Raw genomic sequence first — 18620 nt, 5'->3', positions numbered from 1 at the left:
ATTTTGGTGGGGCCACTGTAGGGTATCTATTATGTATTTGGGGGTATTTTAGGCATGCCATGTCTTTTGGATTATGGTGGCCTTTTGGTGTAAAGTTTGTAAGAAACTGAATTTACATGATATTAGACAGGCTAGATGAAGAACCATGCACACATGTATCTATACATTTATTGCAAAGCATCACCACTTCATAGTCAATTGTTGTTGCCTTTGCACATACTGGCAATCTCTCACTTCCAACAGCTTAGTCTCTTATGAGAGGTCATTTAACTAACTGGAAGCAGATTAACTGTGCATCTTCTCACGAAAGCCAGTCTCCCCTTCTCCCAGCAATTTACCCCATAAACAAACCCAATGCACTGTTTGCCCTCTCCTTCCTATTACCATCCCAGGAAGGTCAATCATAAGACAATCAAGATTTAAAAGTAACACAGCTGAACTAACACAGAACACATTGTCTTAAAATCACAGCTGCGCAATTCCTTTTATCATCTCTGGTGAAAGGAAAAGCTACTTTCTCAAGACAAAGTTGACCAGTCACCAGCCAGTAATATTAGAGGCTTGCGTAGAGATAACATTGATGTGACACTGTTTAACTACCACCTGCCTACATTATGCTTCTGGCAGCATGCAGATTCCTTTCGCTACGATTCTTAATTGGCCGTTAGTTAAAATCCTACCCTCTAGTAACTGCTCTTTAACAAGGAAGATAACTCCAAAACAGCCACGCTCTTGTTGCACCAGCCCTTTGTCTCTATTCTCAGTGCTTGGGACAATAGAGTGAAGAGAGTTCAGGTAGGGTTAGGGTCGTCTGGAAGAGACGCCCCTTTCTAACCCTAGCACGGACTGAGTCCGTCCTAGGGTGCCCATTTATAATGGGCCTCAGTTCCTTATTGAATTGTAATACCTTTTCTAACTTGGTCTTCTCCAAATGGTTTGGACTACGGGTCCCATCTTCCCTGTCTGGACAGTGATGGGAACTTTGGCTTAAACATATGGAGGGTGCCAAGAGGGGAAAGGTACTCTTAAATCAATTAAAACTAAAGGGTAAGAATTATACTAGTCCTTACACTGGATCAATCCTGCCATCATGGACTAGGTATACAAAAGATACAAGGGAAATATGAAAACATTAATTATTAGTCTTCTCCAACCTGGATACTCCAAATGTGTCAGATCCGCCAGGCAGCATGCCCTTAGGTTGTTTGAGATTTAATATCCCTGCCTTATCCTAAGAGTTTTCATATACAAATTCTGCAGCTAGAATAAACAGCAGGGTTGCTGTCTTCAGCAACATGTCAGTAAAGGAAGCGCAAACTGCAGAATTCTCCTTCAGTTATCCTCTGGGTGTTCCCTTAGTGCTAAAGAGCTTAAGACAATCTAGAGGCTTACTAAGCTCCAATGAACTCTTACCTGAACCGAGTTCCAACAAATCAGAAACAACAGGATGGAGCACAGGGACATGAATGTCAAGCCACAACTTTTTCCCCCTGCTGACAACTGCAGAGAGGATTATTTCCCAGATTCAAATTCAACCAAAATTTTGCAAAACCAAAACCGTGAAATCTGAAAGCAGATTTCCTGGAAGTCCTCCAGCGTCATTCTCCTTTTGAGGAATTTTTCAGCCCACATGTTTTGGGTTAGAAGCAAACAAAAAACAAAGCACACAGATTTCCAGATGACTATGTCACCTAATTTGAGATTTCTCCTAGAATGACAATAGTACTTTGACTGTTTTTTTAAAAAGCAGTGAATATTAAAAGCAGGCTCCATCACCAACGTACCTCGTAAGACCACACACACTGCACTCCTGCAAATCTTCGTACACATCTCCCGATCTCCACATCCTCATGGGTGGTGTACATCTCTCGAAGGCACTCCCCAATGTGAGGGACCATCCTCCGCAGCACTTCCCGGCTCATAATCACACCTGGGCCCCCCATGCAGAAATTCTCTCCGGGTTCCAGGGCCAGTTTCCCCATCTCTTCGGTGGTACCCAACCCTGTCTGTCCAAGGAAGAGAGGTTCACTACTATTCAAACTCCGGAGGAAGTTCTCCAACTTGTCCCCTTTGACGTAAACGTCATCGTCTGCCCGCATGAACCATTCGTATTTGTTCAAGTAGTGGTCATGCATGTATTTGAGCATCATAAAGGATTTCTTCTGGGGTGGGTAAGAGTCATCTACACCAGGCAGTGGCACTATTGGAATTGGAAGAGAGGTATCCGAACCCTCGCTGGAGAAGAACTCAACCTTGCCAGGGATGGTGCTGGACCACGTTCTGCAGAGCAAAAGACCAAAATCAATTAGGAAAAACCTCTGGTTACTCATTAATGAAGACTGCTACTTCCAATTGTTTTGATCTGCTACCGTTTTCCATTTAAGACCAGTTCTCAAATTTATTCTCTAGATCTACTTCCAACGAATTTCCAATATGGTTTTCAATTGGGATAGTTCAATGTTCCATATAGCTTTGTTCTCTGCCACTGAATGAAAGTATTTTTGTAATATAAGATCCTATATTTTCAGTTAGGAAAATATCAATTAGGAAAAGCCCTCTGGTTACTTATTACTGAAGACTGCTACTTCCAACTGTTTTGATTTGCTACTGTTTACCATTTAAGATCGGTTCTCAAATTTAGTCTCTAGATCTATTTCCAATTAGTTTCCAATATGGTTTTCAGTTGAGATAGTTCAATGTTCCATATAGTTTTGTTCTCTGCCACTGAATGCAAGTATTTTTGTATGTGCAAATAATGAAATACCTGAAATCCAAAACACTTCTTGTTCCAAGCATTTTGGATAAGGGATACGCAACCTGTACAGTACTCAAGAGATGAACTGAACAACTCCTCTTGATTAAAATCCACCTTTTTTAAAATCTGGAAGGCCAGAATTTGGTATTGTTGATCCATTTAGGAAACTGTTGTTCCCCTCCCACACATACGCAAATATTGTTTTGTGGGAGAGACCATACTTCTCTCCCTCCTTCCTCACCCATGCCAACTACTTTTAAATCCAGACAGACAGGGCTACAGCTTACAGCAAGCAGCTAGTAAATAAAAGGGGACGGGAGAGAATTCCTCATTCATTCTTAGGAAATCACTTCCAGAAGATGGGTTCCCCTCTCCTCCAAATTAAACAAAACTAAAACCAAAACAAAACTGCTGCTCCCCCACCATCACCACAAAACCCAGAAAGAGACAAACAAACATCAACTCTGGGTCATTTTTGTTTCCCGAAGTATCATCAGGAATTTTAAAACCTAAGAAGAAATGCAAAGAAGAAGCTGTGAAGAAATGCCATCCCTCCCCAAATCCAGCACTATACATCCGGTGTTGTGTTTTGTTTAATCTGTCGCTGAAAGCTGCTTTCACTGTGGTCGATGCAGCCCTACCTTATACCAAAGAGCACTTCCCCCACCCCAGACAGATTCATCTGATAAAGTGGCAAGATTAGGTTCTCCCCAGCTATTCCCGTTAATGACTTCCCTTTGCAAAAGCCAATTAATTATCTGACTTGCTTCCCAGCACCATGAAAGATTAACTGCAAGGGACAACAGTGAGAAAACATAGTCCAGCAGTTTCAATGCACAAACACCACATTCAACCAAGGCAGTTGCTTTGAAAGTTTCAAAGGTTGCTGATTTCCGGTGAGGCACCCCCCACGGTCTGCTATATAACACTAACATACTGCACACAGTTCTGTCACCAAAGTATTGGATGCTCCATCACACGGTCAGTGTAGCTTTCTGCCAGGGTAAGTAGAATGTAGATCTTGATCCAGTAATAGATTCCTGGGTGAGATGCAGCAAATGATTAGGACTTCTCATTCATAATAGTTTCAGGGGTGTCACCAGGTAGAGGCAGGAGGCTCACAACACACCAGATGACACCCTAGAATAGAATCACAAAGTTGGAAGAGACCGCAAGGGACATCCAATCCGAGCCCCCTGCCATGCAGGAAAACACAATCAAAGCATCTCTGACAGATGGCCATTCTTCCTCTGTTTAAAGACCTCCAAGGAAGGAGACTCCAATAATAATAATAATAATAATAATAATAATAATAATAATAATAATAATTTACACTCCAAGGGAGTGTGTGTTCCACTGTCGAACAGCCCTTACTGTCAGGAAGTTCCTCCTAATGTTGAAGTGGAATCTCTTTTCCTGGAGCTTGCATCCCTTGTTCCGGGTCCTAGTCATTGGAGCAGCAGAAAACAAGCTTGCTCCCTCCTCAATATGACACCCCTTCAAATATTTAAACAGGGCTATCATATCACCTCTTAACCTTCTCTCCTCCGGATTAAACATACCCAGTTCCCTAAGTCATTCCTCATAGGGCATGGTTTCCAGACACTTCACCATTGTAGTCACCCTCCTTTGGACAGGCTCCTTTGGGCCCATACAGACTGCCAAAATAAAGCTGCTTTGGGTCACTTTGGAGGTATGCTGTTTAAATGATGCATGCATGCTAAGAGTCTGGAAGCTGCGCCAAAGCTGCGAACCAGTCCTTAGGACTAGATTGTAGCTTTGGGGCAGCTACTGGACTTTAAGGACATATGCAACATTTAAACAGCATATCTTCAAAGTGTCCCGAAGCAGCTTCATTTTGGCCTGTCTGTAGGGGCCAAAGTCCTACATACTGTGTGATGGTCCAAAAACTTTAATATCTTAAGAGGTCTCACACATTTTGGTCTTGTCACCAATTGGCGTTCTTCGGGGGGCTATTATAAAATAAATAAAAGTACATTTATTAGAGTGGTTACTATTTTGGGACACACATAAAATATTTTTTTTAAAAATTCTTTCTAAAAACATATATATATATATATACACAACAGGGTTTTGGCCTGCATTGTCCATACAGGACATCATGAAGACAGGGGGGACATGGAGCTTTTAGCCTGTGCGGACAGCCCCTAAATCAAAGCTCAGTAAGTAATAAAAAGAAAGAAACCCTCCCCATATCTCTAAAAATCGATCTATTTTCATATCCTACTAACCTATTTTCTTTAACACACAATATATATACTTTCTACTACACGATATATTCAAGCTGCTGCTTCAACCCATATTGAATTAATTTAAGTATTCAAAGAATTATTTTTGTACTCCAACCTTTAATAAAAAAAGGGACAGAAGAGATTCATCAGTATATTCACTCATAAATTTTTTTATCACACCTTATCCATTCTAACAGCTGCTCTTCCAATTGCCAGTCATTTACCCCTTCAACTTTGCCTTGTTAATCTAAAATTACCGTAACACTCGACATATTGTATGATTTAATTACTTATTATACTTTTATAAGTATAAGTAACTATATTTTAAATTCAAATCTTCACTCAACTTAACAGTTCTCACTGGGGGGAAACTAAGCTGCCAGATGCAATCTCTCAACTTAATCTACCTAACAGAACTCTTGTGATGACAAAGAAGGGAGGGCATCATTTACATCACCAGAAGCTACTTCAAGTTAGGGCCAAGTAAAAAGTTAAATAATGGAAGAAAATGGGAGGCGGAGGGTTTCTGGTTTGGCACCCTGAGACAGGACTAGAATAACAACAGCCTCAAACTGTGGAGAACTGTAGCTACTCCAAATAAATCAGGGCAGGGAACCTGTGGTCCTCCAGGTGTTTGTTCCTGGATTGCATCTCTCACCATTACTGACCACTGGCAAGGTAGACTGGTTCTGATGGGAACTGGAGTCCAACACCTGAAGAGTAACAGGTTCTCCATGCCTGGGTAGACATTGCTGAGCTACATGAACCAAAGGGCTGATTCAAGGAAAGATAGCTTCCTGGGGTAAGGTACTGTAGAAACAAAGGAAGCTATCTTGCACTGATAGGCATAATGTGGTCCTCTAGTTTTTCCCATAGGTTCATGTCATGAAACTATTCCAAACTTGGATCGTATGGGAACAACCAGGGGATCACAGATTTGTATACCACCGTGAAATGCTTTCTAGGCACAGATTTGCCAGCCTTCCTTTTTACTGCCTTTCACTGGATGGTAAGCATTTCGTTACTCATGCTAACTTGGTTGGGCGAGTTGCATTTTGTATCAGTTTTAGCACTTTGAAGTCAAAGGCTTTCATGGCCAGCATCCATAGTTTTTTGAGGGAGGGTTGGGCTATGTGACTATGTTCTAGAAGAGTTTATTCCTGACGTTTCGCCAGCATCTGTGGGTGGCATCTTCAGAGAATGATCTGAACATTCTCTGAAGATGCCAGCCTTAGATGCTGGCAAAACGTCAGGAATAAACTCTTCTAGAATATGGTCACAAAGCCCAAAAAACCCACAAAAGACTATAGTTTTAGCACTACTGATGCTTGCTGTTTAAAGTATCGGCCTTAGCAGTGCTGCTTTTTTAATGAATAGATACTGGCACTAATTACTTGGGTTTTTCCTGCTTTGATTTTTATTTGAATAATAAAGCAAGATATAAATCTCAAGGTAAAATAAATAGTGCATACCATTATTTTGGACAATACAGAATTCCCTGCCCTAATTGCCATTCAGGTGGTATCAAACATGATCTGCCTTTGTCTGTGTGCATATAAATTGCAGAATATGACTCAAAATAGATTTTTCATATAAAGGACTTTGTTTTTCAATTCTCTCCTTCAGCTTCTTCAGCAATAATCTATAACCTCGCTATCACTTTTTACTTATTAACCAGAGAGAGAGAGAGAGAGAATTGCACATTTCAGAAAGAAAATGCAGAATGCTAATGGCACATAGAGAGACAGTGTAGTATAGTGGTTTCAGTGCTGGATTGGGACTCTGAGAGGCCAGGGTTCAAATCCCCACTCAGCTGTAGAAATCCATCCAGTGATCATGGGCAAGTAATATTCTCTCAGTATCAGAGAAAGACAATAGCAACCCACCTCTGAAGAAACCTTGCCAGGAAAGCCCCAATAAGTTTGCCTTAAGGTCACCATAAGTCAGAAATAAACTGAAAGCACACATCAACAATAGTACAAACGAGATCAATGGAGGTGAGATAATGAAGTTTGATACCAATTAACTGCCATGGCTCCATCTTACAGAATCCTGGGATTTGTCATTTTGTAAAACTACAGATCCCAAGATTCCATATTTCTACAGTGTAGATACATCCTAAACCACAAGTACAGTCACCCCTCTTTGTGGGGGATCGATTCCGGACCTCTCCACGAAAATGGAAAATTGCCAATATTCAAGCCCCATTGGCTTGAACAGCGGCACACAACCCATTGTGTCTCCCTCCATTTGCTGCCTGCAAATGGGCAAGGGACGCAGTCCCCAAGTCCACGAAAAAGGAGGGGTGACTGTACTTCAGTTACACAGCTATTGAGAAGGAAAAGGGAGAAGGAAGAAACTTTTACTGAAGGCAGAACTGAACACTATGCTAAATGGAGCTGCCTTAGAACTGAGCTACCAATGCACAGAATTAGGAAGTTGAATCAACTATTCCATCCCAAATAGGTGATACTATTTTTATGCTCCCAGAGCAAATAGACAGAAATAGAGAAATAAAACCCCTGTAACAAAAAGAAAAGCCCAGCATGCACAAATTCTATTATATTCAGCCTGCCTCCTGCTTCCTTGAGTTCCAAGATAGATTTTCTCCCCTTATGGTGGAAGGAAGGGGATTTTTTAAAATGTCTTCCATGATAACACTCAGTAAAGTAGAAGGCAATAGGAAGAGATGAGGAAATGTTACAGATGGTTTCATTCAACTATGTGTTGCAAGATCTTAGCCAGGGCAATTGGTGACTGGGACTCTTAAGAGGTGTCTCCTTCATAGAACTACCATCAATCAAAGCCAGCTAGATGTCAAAAAATAAGAAACATGCATGCACTGAGAAATATCTCAAGGGCTAGATACACAGTGTTTCCCAAACTTTGATCCTCCAGGTGTTTGGGACTTCAATTCCCAGAGGCCCTGGCTAGCCTAGTCAACAGTAAGGCATACTGGGGACTGAAGTCGAAAACACTTGGGCCTGTTACAGACTACCAAAATAAAGCTGCTTCGGGTCTCTTTGGAGGTGTGCTATTTAAATGATGCACGGGTCTTAAGAGTCTGGAGGTCGCGCCAAAGCCATACTCCATTCCTAAGCACTGGAGTGCAGCTTTGGTGCAGCTTCCGGATTCTTAGGACCCATGCATCATTTAAACAGCATACCTCCAAAGAGACCCGAAGCAGCTTTATTTTGGCAGTCTATAACAGGCCTTGGAAGACCAAAGTTTGGGAAACACTGGGCTAGATAGACCATTTCATTCTGCTCAGGTATAAAGTGAGATATGTTTAGGTTCCCCCTAAACATTAGGAAGAAATTATGTGCAGTGGGACATCCACATTCACTGGGATACACACAGGACTCCATTAAGGTGGGAAAATCACACACAAACCCCCCCCTTTTTTTTAACCTAAGAGAACACTTCTCTAGGATTTTCTAGATCATCTGATGCAATTCTATGGTCAACATCCACAGGAAATTGACCCAAGAATTGTGCTGGAGGACCCTAGAAAGTTTTCTTTTTAGGACTCTCTATGTCCACCTGTGCAACTTCTGGCAAAAGTTGGCCATAGAGACATGTTGGAGAACCCAGAGATTCCTAGGGATAACATATTAATACAATCTTCAAACAATCAAATCCGCAAAAGCCAAAGTCACAAACGTGGAGGACTGAATGTACTGTAAGAGCTATCTGACAATGGAATAGACTTGTCTCAGAGAATGATGGACTTGACTTTGGAAGTCCATCCAACAGTGGCTGGGTGGCCACCTCTCAGGAGTGCTTGTCATCTATTCCTGCATGGCAAACACTTGGACTAAATGGCCCTTGTGGTCCCTTCCATGATTCTAAATTCAAGCTATACTGAGAAGAGAGTTTGGGTATAATGGTTTGGGGTTTGTGCTGGGATGTGAGCGATCCAGATTTAAATCCTAAGTGACAGAATGGGTGATATTTGGGCCAGTCACTCCCTCTCAGCCTGTCTTAGCTTACAGAGTTATTGTATGGAGAAAGTCAGGAGAAAGAGAGAACCTATGCAGGCTTGAGCTCACTGAAGGAAAAGGTGAAGTATAAATGTAACTCATAAATAAAAAAAGTGATGCTACTTTTCTCGTCTGTATCCTGGCTTCTCCTCCCGACTTGATAAAGGTTATTTAGAATTGATACTTTGCAGCCTCTTGGGAAATATGTCTGGGTTCAGGCTGAAGCCTCCCAGGCCAGTGAGCAATTCAGAGGGGCTTTCACACTATGTATGTATGTATGCATCTATGATTCCACTTTAACAGCCATAGTTTCATCCTATGGGATCCTGGACTCTGTAGTCTGGTGACAAACTAGAATTCTCTGACTGAGGATTCTAAATATTATTCCCTAAACTACAAGTTCCAAGATCCCACAGGACAAAAAGAGGGAAGTTGAAGCAAAATCATAGGACTGTAATTCTGCAGAGTGAAAGGGCTCCAGGTCTATATGAGGTCAGAACAACTAGGGAACAAGAATTACCAAGACAAGCTTATTTGATACATAAAAAGTAAGCAGGTTTCTGTATGGCCATTCCAAATATTAATGCTGATCAGCAAACAGCATTTCTACGGCACAACAAGCCATGGTGCGGCTTGTTGATATCTCGCAGTTAGGTGTGCAAACCTCCTTCTGCCATGGCTTTTTAATGAGCCAAAACCCACCCACAGTTTACAAACTTTGCTTGGTTTAGATAATGGTTTGTTGTGACCTCCAAATCTGCAACAATGACTAGTCTCTGGATTGTTTCCCCAACTGTGCATCCTTAAGCAAGGACTGATAAAAGAGGTGAGAGGGAAATAAGAAAGCAAACCAGAAATCGAGAACACAAGCTATGCTTGTTGTTTGATCATCTGCCATGCTCTCTCTGACTTACACAATGAATTGTAGTTAACACAAGCCATGGCTTGTTTTGCTGTGAAAACACTGCCATGGAAAGGCTGTAACTCAAGGAAAAGGCACCCATTTTGCACTATCAGTCAAAAGAGCTCAGATAATAGAGTTGAGAAAAAACATCTACTACCTATAGTCTTAGCTGTTGCCATTCAGAGTAGGCAATACATAGCCTAGAGGGTTGATACCACAAAATGAAGGTTCAAATGTCTGTATAAAACATTGTGAACATACTGGTGATGTGTTTATTAATAGGACACCGATTTTAAAAAAGCAGCAGACAATCCTAGGATTGCCGGAAATCCTCCGCCAGCAAAGCAGTTTGTTCCCCAGAAGTGCAACTTTCTCTGCCTGCTGGCTTGCAAGAATAGGGGCAAATAATTTCTCAATCAATTTCATTTAAAAGCTTCCACTTTGTTTGAAGGGGGAAATGAAAATGAGCTGGTTTCAATTACAGACTCATTTGTGCCAGATTTCTTGCCAAAAGTTATAATTCAGTACACGACCATTAGATGTTCTGCGTCTCATTGAGAACAAGGACACATAGTAGGTGCCACATAAATGACTCAGAGCAAAAAAGAACCACCACAAACAAAGGAAACTTTTTAACCGTTCTTTTCAGGTGACCCACACAACTTTTAACAAGTCAGTTTGTGCTCCAGTATACACTTGAATAGCGAAGTCCAGCCTATTCCTAAAATGAGTTTTCCACTAAAAACCCATTCATCTATAATAGCTAGACCTCAGCTCTCTGCTACGTTCTCCTAAACTTCTTCATATGACCAAAGGTGCACCTACACTGTAGAAATAATGCAGTTTGACACCACTTGAAGCGCTGCAGCTGCACCACTATTGAACCCTGGGACCTGTAGTTTTACAAGGTTTTTGGTCTTCTCTGCCAAAGAGTGCTGATGCCTCACAAAATGACAAATCCAGGATTCTGTAGGACAAAGCCAAGCCAGATACAGTGGTGTCAAACTGCATTATTTCTACAGTGTAGATGGATCCCAGGAAACAGAACCCGAGAGGAAGGTATTCAGACCAAAGCTGTGCACCATTTAAGAGTAGTCTCTTCCACTGAAGGTATCACTGAGTGTTTCCTTTCTTCCATAGAAGTGAATGGTGACCATTCATTTGCATGGGAACTAAACATTGTGGCAGCTGTGAGCATCATTTAAGTAGCCAAAGCCATCACCTGCTGGCAACTTAGCACTGGATCCTTCATAGGAGTGTGATATAGGTCTTCATGCCACAGAGTATACCCATGATAAAGACACTATAGCTAGTATGATCTAGTAGCTGGACTGAGACTAAGGAGATCCAAATTCAAGTCTCTCACTGAACTGTTAAAGTCGGTGGGTAAATCTGGGAACTCTAAGTTCGATCTCCCACACAGGGATGTTGTAAAGATGAAATGGGGAAAAAAGAGAGTCAAATTACTGTGAGTTCAACGGCAAAAAAATGCAGACTACAAACACAACTGAAAAAATAAATCGAACCGCCCTGCAGGACATTGTTATGGGAGCTGAAGTCAAGCCAACATCTTTGCTTTAGGGGTTAGGAAACAGATTGGAACTCTCCATCAAATTTTACAGGCCTCTGGCATTTGTGAAACAAGTAGAACACTTACATACTGTATATATGCCCCAAAAGTTCTGAGCCGACTTATCCATGAGTCAATGAAAGTACTGTACTTTAATTCTTATATATATAAAAAGGAACCATTCCCTGGTGAAAAGCAAGAATATAATCTGTCCTAGAAACACAGTCCGTCTTCTATTCTTTCATCCAGCCAGCCTTCAGTGTGAGCACAAACAGTTATGTCTGCTGGAATTTTGTGTTCTTTGGCATTTTCCTTTGCTTCATCCTTTAGATCAAACCTTTGGGCCTCCAGATGTTTTGGACTTCAACTCCCAGAAGTCCCAGTCAGTCTGCTCATTGTTGAGGAATGCTGGGAGTTGAAGTTTCAAATATCTTGAGGACCAAAGGTTGAAAACCACTGCTTTGTTACACGGTCCTAAGTTTTACCTTCGACTTATCCATGGGTCATATCAGAATCTATAATTTTGGGCCCTGGATTTGCCCTCGACTTATACATGAGGTTGATTTATAGTCGAGGACCCAAGGAATGCGATGCCTTCCTTTCTGAACAAAATACCAATTTAACTTTTATATTTTCAAAAACAAGAGGAATAATTTGACCTAGAGCACAGGTCATGCTCCTGTGAACTCCTTCCCAGCAACCTTTTTTGCAAGAGCAGCCGCTGCTAGACAGGAGAATTTCACAGCTCCAGGTTATTCGGTGTCTAGCCAGTCATCATCACCTCCCACCCAAGCTGTTTCAACTCAGTCATTCTCCTGCTGCAAGCCTCAAGCGAAGGCAGAGCCTCCAACCAAAGAAGCAGCAGCAGCTGGGGGAGGAGGAAAACCCATTCAAAAGAATGTCAGAACGTGACTTCAGCCTGGATTAAAGGCGCTGGGTGCTGTGCGTCTGAAATTTGCTCCATTTTAAAAAGGAGGGGACTGGCCAACATTTCAGTCTTTGTATACTCATGTATACAAAGCAGTCTGCTTTATTTTTTCACGGACGCGGAACACATACATGTTTCCTCCACCCTTTTCTGACAAAACCACTCAACCTGATGGTCATCCTCAGGAGTTTTATCCATCCAGGGTGCAATTTATCCATGTAGGATTTCAATTGCATAAAGACGGCAAAACAGCATGCATGGAAACCTTAGAACAGTGGTTCTCAACCTTCCTAATGCTGCGACCCTTTAATACAGTTCATGTTGTGGTGTCCCTCGACCATAGAGGAATGGTGTCTCGGTTCCTAAGACCACCGGAAATATGTGTTTTCCGACGATTTTAGGCAACTCCTTGAGTTCTCCTTAGGTTCTCCTTGAGAACCAGTGACTTAGAAGGACTGGTTGCCCCTCAAGACACAAGAGAGGCCTTCTCAGTCATGACAGTCCTCCGTCTGTCTGTGCTTAGAAAGCAGGTATGCCATAAGAAATCCCTCGCACCCGCAAAGATGATTTAGGCTTGAGGTGCTTATTGGAAGCCAGAAGAGACCTCAAACCAGATATCCTTTGTCTCTAATGCAATCCCTCCTCTTTTGGCCAGATGGAAAGCCAACCAGATGCACAAAGGAGGCGTGAGGGTCTCCTTTTCTACCCACGGCCAAGCCCTTCTCCAAAGGGGTGTGCGTTGTGCTGGAAGGTAAATGTGTGTCGTGTGAAAGGCAGCATTCTGTATCCTAGTGATAGTTCTTTTTGAACAAAAGGTGGCCCAGAAGGAGTGGATCTTGCCCTTCGAGGAAGAAATAACGGACAAGCATGGGCAAGCCTCAAATCCTGAGGGGGAAAAGGTTAGGCATAGAGGCACTGCTCCCCATTTATTATGCAAAGAGACAAGCTGAAGACATGCCACATAATTATGGAGAAGGAAAGGAAGGTGAGGGGTGCAAGTGAGGCACTCCCTGCCACATACAATATGGGCATGAAAGAGAAAAGCAGATGCAGACTAGAGGTGAATGCCAAGGCAGGAGACAGATCAGGGAGAGATGACAAGCCAGCTTAGGAGGTGGCAAAGGGGCTAAGACCCTTTTGCCATTTCGAAGGGGGGGGGGTGTGAGAGAGGGTGTCTTCATGCCAATGCTCACCTGTATGCAGCCACGGCTCGGTTCTGCAGGTACTTCTGAGCCGTCATGACCCCCACAAAGAGAAAGTTCTTGGCGGGCCGGATCTCGCCTTGGCGCTGGGTGGTGGTGGCCGCCTCCTGGTGCCAAAGCAAAGCCCCCCGAGAGTCCCGGTGGAGCAGGAGCCCCCCGCCTCCGCCGCCTTTGGCCCTGCACCCTTCCAGGCTGGCTTTTCTCTGATGCCCGGCTTTCTTCAGCTCCGAGGCTCGGGGCAAGATGAGCCGGGAAGCAAGGATGAAGCCCAGGACCAGACCTAGCAACACGCTGAGCCAGGAGTGGCGGCTTCTGCCAGCCATTCCACACCCCCTGCCTCAGCACACCCCCAAAACTCACCCCTGGGGCCAAACGCTCTGGGCCTGGGACACCCCAAATGTTGCCAAAACTGAAACAAGAAATCCCCTTTCCTTGGCAAGAGACTGTGTGGGGGAGGCTTATAGCTAGAACTAGAGAGGGGGGCTTCTTTCTTGCATCCTCCAACCTCTTCTTTTTGGGGTTGCCCTCCTTCCAGCCCCCCAAGTTTTAACTGCAGGAAAAGGGCCTTCTCCTCACCACTAAGGTCAAATGCTCTGGGTCCAAATGGGGGCTCTTGGGGCCAAAACTGAGGCAACGAAGCCCGCGGTGCATGCGAGGCAGACACTTATGGAAGTCCAGACTCAAAGACAGGGCCTTCCTTGCATCCTCCAACCTCTTCTTTTTAGGGTTGCCCTCCCTTCCAGCACCCCAAGTTTCAGCTGCAGGGAAGAGGGCTTCTCCTCACCCCTCAGGTCAAATGCTGGGGCCCAAATGGGGGTCCCTAGGGCAAAACTGAGGCAATAACACCCCCAATGTGTGGGGAGGGAGGATCTTATGGAAATCTGGACTCAAAGAGAGGGCCTTCCTTGCATCTTAAACCCTCCTCTTTTGGGGGTTGCCTCTAAGTTTCAACTTCAGGGAGGTTTGGGGGCCCCAAAGCTGGCTTCTCCTCGCCTTTAAGGTCAAATGCTGGGCCTGGGGCACCCCAAAAATGAAGCAATAGACCCCCCCAATGTGTGTGTGTGTATGTGGAGGGGGGAGAAATCTCATGGAGAGTCTAGCCTCAAAGAGAGGGGCTTCCTTGCATCTTCAGCCCTCTTCTTTGGGGTTTCAATTGCAGGGGGTTCTGGGGGGGGTTCCTAAAGGAGGCTCCTCTCCCACCTTCCCTCCCCAAAGCAACCTTCCTTGCCCCCCCGGCCTCCTCTTTTTGTGCCCCAAAAGCAGAAGGGGAAAAAGCCCCAGCCCCTCTCCTTCCTTCCTTCCTTTGCCTCCGAGTCCAGCTGGCTCCCAAGGCGGAGGGGGGCTGCCTCTTAGCCGGCCAAGCTGGGCTCCCCAGGCGGAGAAGGAGGAAAAGGAGAAGGAGAAGGAGGCGAGGAGGAGGCTGAGACTGAGGAGGAGGAGGCAGCCATGGGGACCCTCTCTGCTCCTGGCTCCTCCTGCGCCCTGCAGCCAGCGCAAGGCTTTGTTCCTCTCCGCAGCCGGGGCTGGGCTTCAGGGCTCCCCCGATGGCTCGGAGGCTCCTTCCCGGCTCCAGCTCTGGCTCTCCTGGGGGCGAGGTCTCCTTCTGCCCGGCAGCCGGGGAGAGGGGCCGCAGCAGAGCATCCCCAGCCGGCCCTGGCTCCAGGCTCCAGGCTGCTTCACTTCGCCATGGCGCGGGGCGGAGAGGGAAGGAGGAGGAGGAGAGGCAGAGACTAGAGAGAGGAGGAGCAGCAGCAGCTGGAGGAGGAGGACGGAGGAAGGCTCCCACCGAAGAAGAACCCACCCACCTTCCCCTCCAAGGCCTCCCCCTCAGAGCCCCACAGCCCCCGGGAAAGAAAGAGGGCCCTTCCTCCTCCTCCAAGCCCTCCTTGCCTCCAAGAGCAAGGGCCACTCAGAGAGGCTGGAGGAGGACCTGGCCAAAGCCCAAGCCCCCAGCCCTCCTGCTCCATGGCCAGGCCCCAAAGGGAGGACAGGGCCCTTCAGGCCCCAAACTGGAGCAGGGCCTGGCCAAGGAAAAGCTCCAAGCCCTCCTAGAAAGGGCCATCCAGGCTGAAAAAGGGAAGACATGGCAGAGAGGCTGGAGGGCCTGGCCAAAGCCAAAGCCCCCAGCCCTCCTGGAAAGGGCCACCCCTGGTTCTTAGTCTGGCCCAAAGGGGAAGACTTGGCTCCAAGGCCTCCTAGAAAGAAAGGTCCACTCACACTTCTTTGTCAGGCTCAGAAGGGAGGACATGGCAGAAAGAATGGAGGGCCTGGCCAAAGGAAAGCTCCAAGCCCTCCTGGAAAGCCCTATTCCAGTTTCTCAGGCTGAAAAGGGAAGGAGCTGGAGGACCCGGAAAGCTCAGAGCCTCCATAGAAATGTCAGTCCCTGCTTCTTAGTTAAAGCAGAGTTCCTAGAAATTCATGCTTCCTGTAGTCAAAATGGAGGACATCCCAGGAAAACAGGAAGCCCTGGCTCTCCAAGCCCTCTTAGAAAGGCCCATGCATGATTCCTAGTGAGACTCAAAAGGGAGGACATTTCAGGGAAACTGGAGGCCCTAGCCAAAGCAAAGCTCCAAACCCTCCTCGAAAGGTCCATCCCTGCCTCCTGTGTGTTGTGTTGCATGCCTTCAAGCCCTTCCGGACTTATGGCCATGTTAAGGCAAACCTCTCCTGGGGTTTTCTTGGCATTAAACTGGCCAGGAGGGAATGGAAACTGAGGAGGAAAGAGGGCCAGAGGAGATTTGAGAGAAAAAGGGTGACTTGGCCCAGCTGGGTGAAACCCCAAGCCTTGCCCATGATCCTTGGCAACCTGGATGAAGGGTAAACCCCACCCCACAAACACACTCACACAAAGCTAAGGTTGTGTAGTGGTTTGAGTGTTGGACTATCACTCTGGAGAGGAGGGTTCGAATCCCCACTCAGTCATGAAACCTTGGGCAAGTCATGCGCTCTCAGTCTCAAAGGCTGGCAAGGGCAAACCTTGGGTCTCATATTGGGAGGAAGGTGGGAGAATAAGTAAATATAGGCAGGTCTGCATTTATGTTGGGGATGTGTCCCTGGACCTACAATGTAAATTGAGACTTACAGGGGAGAGCCAGGTCTCCAAAGGGAATCATTGGAGACCAAGGGAATGTGTTCCGACAGAGATGAAGTAGCCACAAAGTTAGCAATGTAAACCCACCGGGTGACTTTGGGCAAGTCGCGCTCTCAGCCTTAGAGGAAAGCGATGGCAAAGACCCACTTTTGAGAAAGGCCAAAGCTTACTTACTCTTAGCTGGATCAAAAATAATGACATTTCTGAACATGTCTTGCCAAGAAAACCCACCCCATGACAGCTCCCCCTTACAGTTGCCACAAGTCAGAAACAATTGGGCCCAAAACAACAACAATGCATTTTCTCTTTTCAGCATCAGCCCCTGTGAACCTGCTCTCTGAGACACGAAATGTAGCCGGGGGACAAAACCAAGCTGTTGGTTTGGATATTTTATCAGGACGTTATCTCCAAAGACCCTTATCTTAAGTGTACAACACTGAGGTATGATCCTGTGTCTCCGTTCCTGGTTGGCTTTTGGGCACAATGCAGCTCAGAGATTACAACAGTCATACTCTCGATAGCCTTTTCTTCACCTCTCAGTGCTGTCTCCAAATAAGGTCTAGCATGCCGTTTGTTTGGGAGGAGAAGAAAAGCAGTGTGTGTGTGCATGTGAGAGTAAAGGGGGAAACACACACTACAAGATGTGCCCATTTGGAAATAGATTACTTAGAAGCTGTAGAAGAATGGGTCTGGAGTTACTAAGTAACTGATCATAAGATTATGTTGCTTGCCCTTCGGCCTTGGCTTATCGCAGGCATATACAGTTTATAAATAATGCGGCATGTGCAGTTTTGCATGGATCATAACACCCCACCTTCAGTCTCTTAATTTGGATTTGGTATTGTTCCACTGATGTCACTGTGTTTTTCAGCCCTTTCTGGAATAGAGCTAAGCTTTTACTTAGGAGTAAAAGGGACATGTCGAGTAGAGAAAGTGTAGTAGAATTGCAATAAAAATAAACAGCACCCACTTAAGAAATTTCATTATTAGGATCCAGCAAACAGTAAGCAAGCTTTGGCCTCCCACAGAAGGATGCTATGCAAATCACAGGCATTGGCATCAGGAATCCAAGTTTGTTGACAAAGCTAGAAAGTTTGCATTTGGTGTCAAGTCTTGAATCACAGAATTGAAAGAGATCCCCAAGGGCCATCCAGGCCAACTCCATTCTGCCATGCAGGAACTCACAATCAAAACAACCCCTAATAGATGGCCATCCAGCCTCTGTTTTAAAACCTCCAAAGAAGGAGACTCTGCCACACTCCGAGGCACACATCTTCCACCAGCCAACAGCTCTTACTGTCAGGGAATTCTTCCTAATGTTTAGGCAGAATCTCTTTTCCTGTAGATTGAATCCATTGCTCTGTGTCCTAGCCTCTGCAGCATCAGAAAACAAGCTTGCTCCTTCTTCAATATGACATCCATTCAAATATTTAAGCATGGTTATCCACAGGGTCGCCATGAGTTGAGGTCAATGTGAAGAGAGTTAATAACAACATGGGCAGGTTTACTCTTATTTTATTGTTTATATGTACAGTGCTGTGCAAATCTACAGTGCTTTGTAAATAAAGCATAATAATAATAATACTAACAGCAACAACAGTCATGTTACATCTTAACCTTCTCTTTTCCAGGCTAAACACCCCTAAGCTGCTCTTCATATGGCATGGTTTCCAGACCTTTTACCATCTTGGTCGTACTCATTTGGACACATTCAAGGCCTGAACTAGAGTTTTCAGGGTACTCTGAGAAGAGATTTGAGGGTTAAATTAGGATCTTCGGGGAATTATAGTTCAGAGGAATGCACTAGAGCTCTCTAGCAGACAATTCTTAAACACCTATTACAAATCCCCAAATTCTGTAACACGAAGCCACATCAGTTCAAGTGGTTTCAAACTAGTATAACTCTCAATCCACAGGGAAAGGCAGGGAGATATA

General features: G+C 44.9%; 1 protein-coding gene across 1 annotated transcript in view; it reads right to left on the bottom strand.

The window, feature by feature from the left end:
- The window catches only part of CHSY1 (chondroitin sulfate synthase 1), a 78156-nt gene extending 62842 nt beyond the window's left edge, over positions 1 to 15314 (bottom strand). The window contains exons 1-2 of the mRNA XM_042476403.1: positions 13586 to 15314; positions 1785 to 2280 (exon numbers count right to left, since the gene is read on the bottom strand). Of these exons, the coding sequence (XP_042332337.1) occupies positions 1785 to 2280; positions 13586 to 13917 (828 nt within the window). The 5' untranslated portion in view covers positions 13918 to 15314. The remainder of the gene's footprint in view (positions 1 to 1784; positions 2281 to 13585) is intronic.
- Positions 15315 to 18620: the final 3306 nt, after the last annotated feature.

Source organism: Sceloporus undulatus, chromosome 6 (genome assembly GCF_019175285.1).
Source record: "Sceloporus undulatus isolate JIND9_A2432 ecotype Alabama chromosome 6, SceUnd_v1.1, whole genome shotgun sequence".
NCBI classification, from domain to species: Eukaryota; Metazoa; Chordata; class Lepidosauria; order Squamata; family Phrynosomatidae; genus Sceloporus; species Sceloporus undulatus.
The sequence above is the reverse complement of the archived record's forward strand: the minus strand, read 5'-3'. Positions and strand labels throughout refer to the sequence as shown.